The sequence below is a fragment of the Tenebrio molitor genome, chromosome 9 (assembly GCF_963966145.1).
Source record: "Tenebrio molitor chromosome 9, icTenMoli1.1, whole genome shotgun sequence".
NCBI lineage: Eukaryota > Metazoa > Arthropoda > Insecta > Coleoptera > Tenebrionidae > Tenebrio > Tenebrio molitor.
The window spans coordinates 6,235,632-6,243,021 of record NC_091054.1 but is presented as its reverse complement, the minus strand read 5'-3'; the positions used below and the strand labels follow the sequence as shown (position 1 = coordinate 6,243,021).

Here is a 7,390-nt window from a genome sequence, read left to right as displayed (position 1 = left end):
TAAAAACAATAACCGGAATTGGCAAGTAATTATCTCCCTCCAGTTCGTCGAAGTGAATCATTGGTGAAATTTTGCGTCAGCGTCAGAAAACAAACAACTCGAACAGTATAAAAGCGACAAATGGGTTCTCCTTGTGCATAGTAATTCAAAACAACATCAGAAGTTGACATTGGAATCAAACTGTAATTACATATTAAATATACGGCCTTCAACTTGGCCAACATTGATGATCCTGTTTCAGTGATTGCAATCATGTGGTGGCTTGTGGTCGCTGTTGCTCTTGTGGTCTTAGGGTACTACTGGCTGGTGGTCCTTCCAAATAAATACTGGCTGGAAAAAGGGGTGAACCAGGAGCGCAACATGACCATTTTTGGGAACAGCTGGAAGATGATTGCGCGCAAACAGTGCTTCGCCGAAATGGTCCAAGAGGTCTACAATAAGTTTCCAAATTGCAGGCAAGAATAGTCTTTTTATTGAAACGCAGATATAATTATTTTGTTTACCCAGCAATCTTGAAAACCAGTATTATGCGTCAGTTTGTTTATTTTCAGTTTGTATTTAAATTTATTTATGTCGTGGTCGATTTTATTTAATGACACATTTTCAGAGCAGAATAAATGATAATTGACTTTGACAGTTCAGTAAAAACCTCGCACTGTAAAATGTAACCTACCGCATACGTAATGTAAATAACTATTACCTATCACCATAATAGTCAGTTGTAATACGATGAGTAGTCAATGTTATGCCGATTATTTTTGTGGTTGTGCTACGAATGTCAACGGCGCCGGGATATGAATTGACGAGTGCGCAGCACGAGTCGAATTCGAAAGCGCCGTTGAATTGAGTATTTGGAGCACTATTTAATGAATCAGATTCTTCAAAGTTTTTTCAGTTTTTCAAACTGTACATTTTAATTTGTTAGAAAATAATATTTCTGTGTTCATTTTTTGCTGCAAAAAAAGTTTAAATAAAGATTTTCATTTGTTTAAAATATTCACTTCAATGACTAGTACAATATTTGATGATATTTTTACTAGTCCAATATCCGTTGCAATTCTTTTGTAACCATTGAAATCACTAAAATTAAATTTGTTCCATTGGTTGATGAACATTAAGTGACAGATAATTAAATAGTAATAATTATTTTGTTTTTAGATATTCGGGTATCTACCAGTTCTTTACGGCCACCCTTGTCATCAGAGATCCGGATTTGATCAAACAAATCGCAGTGAAAGATTTCGACCATTTCGTCGACCACCGGAGTTTCGTCACCGAAGACATGGATCCTCTTTGGGGCAAAAACCTCTTCTCTTTAACAGGACAACGATGGCGCGAGATGCGCGCGACTCTCAGTCCAGCCTTCACCAGCAGCAAAATGAAGTACATGTTCTCCCTGATTTCGCAGAGTGGTGAACAATTCGTCAACCACTTCCTCAAAAAGAACGAAGACTTGATCACTGTTGAAATGAAAGACACATTGACTCGTTTCACCAACGATGTCATCGCCAACACAGCTTTCGGCATCGAGTGTGACTCTTTGGGAGAACGCAAGAACGAGTTTTACATGATGGGCAAAGAAGCGACAAATTTAACTGGGACTTGGACGACTATCAAATTGTTCGCATTCATTTTGATTCCGAAAGTGTGTAAAATTTTGAATGTTTCACTGTTCTCGGAAAAAGTAGGACAATTCTTTTCAAAACTGGTCAAAAGTAATATTGAGAGTCGAGAAAAACATAGAATAGTCAGACCTGACATGATCAATTTGTTGATGGAAGCGCGCAAGAATGGACTGAAACACGAAGAAAGTGAAGCCCAACAAGACGCAGGTTTTGCAACAGTGCAAGAATCTGAAATTGGCAAATCTACGAAATCTCATAAACTAGAGTTAACAGATCAAGATATCACTTCTCAAGCTCTAATTTTCTTCTTTGCCGGTTTCGAAACTGTTTCTTCGTTGATGTGCTTCATGGCCTACGAGTTAGGAGTGAATCCTGACATCCAGCAGAGACTTATCCAAGAAGTGGACGACACTTTGGAGGCTTGCAACGGTAAACTCACCTACGAAGCTGTCTCAGGGATGAAGTACATGGACATGGTCTTGTCGGAAGCTTTGCGAAAGTGGCCAAATGCGGTAGCGGCGGATCGCGTTTGTACCAAATCTTACACAATTGAGCCCAAGACTCCAGACGAGAAACCTGTTCATCTGGAAAAAAATGCAGTAATCTGGTTGCCCATTATGGGTTTACACAGAGACCCCCAGTACTGGCCCGAACCGGATCGCTTCGACCCTGAACGCTTTAGTGAAGAAAACAAAATGAAGATTAATCCGTATACATTTTTGCCTTTTGGAGTAGGACCCAGGAACTGCATCGGCTCTAGATTTGCTCTTCTCGAGACTAAAACTTTGTTCTTTTATATTCTGGCCCATTTTGAGATTGTTCCAGTGGAGAAGACTCAAATTCCGTTGCAACTTAGCAGAAAGACATTTGCCATGACTGCCGAGAAAGGATTTTGGTTGGGGTTCAAACGCCGCGTCAAGATCTAGAAAGTGTCCCAATAGTCAGTTAACAGTGATCTAGAATTAAGTTAAATAAAATAAATACATGTTTTTGTGGAGACTTTTTTAAATGACTTACAACTCAGTGACGGTTCGTATATCCATTCTTAAAAACATTTTATACAGGGTTATTCACACACAACAGTACGAGCCGTACGAGCCTAATATGCACCCCAAATTACATTTGCATTACAAGAACCATGGTGCCTGTGAAATGTAATTTGGGTTGCATGCATGTTAGGCTCGCACTCTTGCACTCTTGTGTGAATAACCCTGTATTTCTGAGATTTTCTAAGTGTTAATTCTTTTGACATGATTTCTTCCGTCTTGATCAGCTTGGTTCTCCAGGAGCATTCGAGGTTATCATCTCCGAAAAAATTCTTTCCAAAAATAGCTGGCTTTGTAATTTGAAGTATCTTCCATCTCTTTCTGATGATATTATATATTAACAAAATAATTTTTATATTGTGTTCCTTATCCAAGTTCCATATTGTTACTTATTTTTAACAGGCAGAGTTATCTTATATTGCATTTTAAACCTGCGTCAAAAAATATGGCAATTATCACAATTTTAATTCCACGACACTTCTGATGTTCCATTGTTCAATAAATGATTTCTGAAAATACGGAAAAGTTGCATTATCCTTTCATTATTTTCAGTGTTTGTTACAGCATTTCCTCCACTGGCACAGATTTAACAATAAATATACAGGATGTTATTCAAAGTTGTACAGATATTTTCACCACGAGCTACTGGCTTCATGTAGAACTCGGAAAAAATATCTAAAAAATTCTATGTCAAAAAATAAAATGACATTTATTTTTTGAGCTATAATTTTTTTAAATTGCTTTTAGTCTTCTACGTTGTCAAACAACCTCGTAGGTAAAATTTCGGCACATTTTAAAAATACACCCTGTATATCATATTTTATAAAACAGAATTTTTAAATATTTTTTGCGAGTTCTACATGAAGCCAGTAGCTCGTGGTTAAAATATCTGTACAACTTTCAATAACACCCTGTATAAGAATTGATTTTTAATTTGAGCAGCTTTCTACATTGAAAAATCAAGATATCAACAAACATATCATTCTGATTGTAAACATTTATATCTATTTATATCCAAATTCCAAGACTGAACGCGTAGCTCCTACAAGCAGTAACAGAAATTACCTTGCTCCAGTGCGACGTAGTTAATCGTTGATGAAATTTCTTACGTCAGCGTTGTTCAAATAAGAGCTGGAGACAAATCAGACAGGATAAAAGCGCCAGTAAGGTTATTCCCCACCCATAACAATTCAAAACAACAACAAAAGCTGTCATTGGATAATCAAATTGTAATTGTTTAAATCTGCGACCTTCAACTTGCCTCCTAGTACTGATGTTACTGTTTCAGTGTTTACAATCATGTGGTGGGTTGTGGTTGCTGTTGTTGTTGCGGTCTTGGGGTACTTCTGGCTGCTGGCGCGCCAGAATAAATACTGGTTGGAAAAAGGGGTGAACCAGGGACGCAACATGACAATCTTTGGGGACAGTTGGAAGGTCGTTGTGCGTAAGCAGTCCTTCGCCGAAATGGTCCAAGAAGTCTACAACAAGTTTCCAAATTGCAGGCAAGAATAATTTTTTTGTTGAAACTCACACAATTATTTTATCTACTCAAGATGCTTGAAAATCAGTTTCATGTGTCAGATTCCTTATTTTAATTCAATTTTTATGTTGTGGTCGACAAAAGGAAGTGAGATAGGTGTGTTATCATCACAAAACAACACATGTTCGATAAGCTTAATGATAGATTTGACTTGTTTTAACTTTGTATAATGACTTTTTGTCTGAGGCATTTTAAAAATTAAATTTTGATACCTATTACAGAAAAATATTTAATAAAATATAGGTATTATCGTCTTGGTGAGTACAAAAATTAAAAATTTCAACTGGTTACACTATTTTATTTCCAGTAGTCTTTGTATTAAGCTTACGCAAATCTTTTCTTTTAAAACAATAGTATGATTAGGGTTAGCATTAACAAATACCTGGTTTAAAGAAACCAATTGACAAAATCTTGGAACATGACATAAAAATCACCAAAAGTTACCAGAATTTATTGCCAACTCAAACAGTACTTGTTGCTCACACGGTAGTTTTCTTTATAAATACCCTGAGATCGAAAAAAAAAAATAATTAGAGTTGAGTGTGACCAAGAATTTCAGTTGGCAATTCGTTAAAATTTCAATTATCAGATGTCAGTGTTAAAAGTTAGATTAGTGATTTTGAGAACGTTGAAATCTTGATTTTCATAAAGGTGTGCACTATGTGTGAGCTGTCGGTTGAGGAGCTCCAATCGTATTTACGAACTAAAGTAAATGTTCGAAATGTCTGCCTTCAGCTTCCAAACATAGGTAATATTACTCTCTTCGCTTCATGTTTTCAAATGACCTTGGCAAAGTCGGGACATCAATTAAATTGCAGTTATCAGCAATTACTTGCATTAATTCGGGAATTGTGCCAGGCCTGTTTATGAACACGTTGTTTTTCAGGTACGGAAAAACAAAATAATCAAGGCAAGTTGTTGATAAGTGCCTTTAAAGTCCGGAATGACAGTTACTATTGTAATTAATGACATCTGATGACATTTGAATTAAATTTTTACGTGCTGCCAACTGAAGTGTATTAATCATGGCCATCTCGATTTTTTTTAATTTTCGATCGCACGGTACTTTTGTAGTGTCGTTTATTCATTTATTTTAATATCGAAAATAATACAATTCAATCTTGTTTATGATGTTATCTGAAACATACGTTAAGTTACTACATAATGGCGTCATCGTCAATGCGTAAAAATTGGAGTCTACCCACGAACATCTACAATTATTATAGTCAAGGTTGTGACACTGCGATGATGTCAAATTGGCATAAACCTGTTACTAAATTGTTGATAATCATTTCAAATAGGTTTATATTAACAAGCAAATTTTGTTTTAAGATATTCGGGTATCTACCAGTTCTTCGCGCCCACCCTTCTCATCAGAGACCCTGACTTGATCAAACAAATCACAGTGAAAGATTTCGACCATTTCGTCGACCACAGAAGATTTTTCAGCGAAGACACGGATCCCATGTGGGGCAAAAATCTCTTCAACTTAACAGGACAAAAATGGCGCGAGATGCGTGCGACTCTCAGTCCAGCTTTCACCAGCAGCAAAATGAAGTACATGTTTTCTCTGATTTCCCAAAGTGGTGAACAATTCGTCAACCACTTCCTTGGAAAGAATGAAGACTTGATCACCCTCGAAATGAAGGACACGTTGACTCGCTTTACCAACGATGTCATCGCCAACACAGCTTTCGGAGTCGAGTGTGATTCTTTGGGAGAACGCAACAATGAGTTCTACTTGATGGGCAAGGAAGTGACGGATTTTAGTGGGGTTCGGATGATCCTCAAAGTGTTCGCCTTCATTGCGAGTCCGAAAGTGTGTAGGATTTTCAATATAACGCTGCTATCGCAAAAAGTGGGAACGTTCTTCACAAGACTGGTCAAAAGCAATATCGAGAGCAGAAAAAAACACGGAATTGTCAGACCTGATATGATTAATGTGTTGATGGAGGCGCGCAAGATTGCAATGACACATGAGGAGACTCAACCCCAACAAGATGCAGGTTTTGCAACAGTGCAAGAATCTGAGCTTGTCAAATCTACGAAAACTCCCAAAGCTGAGATAACAGACCAAGACATCACCGCTCAGGCTCTAGGTTTCTTCTTTGCCGGTTTCGACTCTGTTTCGTCGTTGATGTGCTTCATGTCCCACGAGCTGGGAGTGAATCCTGACGTCCAGGAGAGACTCATCCAAGAAGTAGACGACACTTTTGAAAGTTGCAAGGGTAAACTCACCTACGAGGCGCTTTCAGGGATGAAGTACATGGACATGGTCGTGTCGGAAGCCTTGAGAAAGTGGCCTCCTGCGATAGCTGTGGATCGCGTTTGTACCAAACCTTACACAATTGAACCCAAGACTCCAGACGAGAAACCCGTTCATCTCGAAAACAATTCACTAATCTGGTTGCCCATCATGGGTTTGCACAGAGATCCCCAGTACTGGCCTGATCCGGATCGCTTCGACCCTGAACGTTTCAGTGAAGAAAACAAGGCGAACATTAATTCATACGCGTTTTTGCCCTTTGGATCAGGACCTAGGAATTGTATGGGCTCTAGATTTGCTCTTCTGGAGACCAAGACTTTGTTCTTTTATATTTTGAGTCGTTTTGAGATTGTTCCTGTGGAGAAGACACAAATTCCGTTACAACTTAGCAGAAAGACATTTAACGTGACTGCTGAGAAAGGGTTTTGGCTGGGGTTTAAACGCCGCGTCAAGGTCTATTAGGGAGACTCAAGTTGTTAGTTTAACAGTAATGCTAGAATTAAGTAAGTTTAAAAAAAGGACTATAATCAAAAGACATAATTCAACAATGTATGAAACAAAATTTGACATTTAGAAATATTTTTATAATGTAACGGGTGTTCAATAATTGAAAGGTTCATCAAATTGGATTTGACTTTATTTTTTAAAAGGCCGCAACATTGTCAATTAAGTTGGTTAGACAAAGATAGAGACAAAGATCAAAGCCAATTCGATGAACTTTTCAATTGAACACCTGTTACTTCAGTACTTACCTATGTCTGACTTATGTAATTTACTTATTTTATTATCTACTAATATTATTTACAATGTTATTTACAATGTTTTTTCTTATACGTTTGTGTTAAAAGTTGTGTAAGTTTATTGTGTTCATATTTTTTCTATGCATTTTTCAAGGGGAGAGGATAAATAATGT

General features: G+C 37.4%; 2 protein-coding genes across 3 annotated transcripts; both read left to right on the top strand.

Moving 5' to 3' along the window:
• Window positions 1–32: 32 nt before the first annotated feature.
• LOC138138169 (cytochrome P450 9e2-like) lies at window positions 33–2,624 on the top strand. The gene is made up of 3 exons (XM_069057951.1): window positions 33–182; window positions 242–455; window positions 1,159–2,624. The coding sequence occupies exons 2-3, from the start codon at window positions 253–255 to the stop codon at window positions 2,549–2,551; spliced, it is 1,596 nt and encodes a 531-aa protein (XP_068914052.1). The 5' UTR covers window positions 33–182; window positions 242–252; the 3' UTR covers window positions 2,552–2,624.
• Window positions 2,625–3,698: 1,074 nt separating this feature from the next.
• LOC138138166 (cytochrome P450 9e2-like) lies at window positions 3,699–7,338 on the top strand. 2 transcript variants are annotated; one of them, XM_069057948.1, is made up of 3 exons: window positions 3,699–3,834; window positions 3,960–4,173; window positions 5,544–7,338. In XM_069057948.1, coding segments are annotated over exons 1-3 (1,611 nt in total). In that variant the 5' UTR covers window positions 3,699–3,833; the 3' UTR covers window positions 6,940–7,338. The 2 variants fall into 2 exon arrangements, with proteins under 2 accessions (XP_068914049.1, XP_068914050.1); XM_069057949.1 differs by having other exon boundaries at window positions 3,714–3,900.
• Window positions 7,339–7,390: the final 52 nt, after the last annotated feature.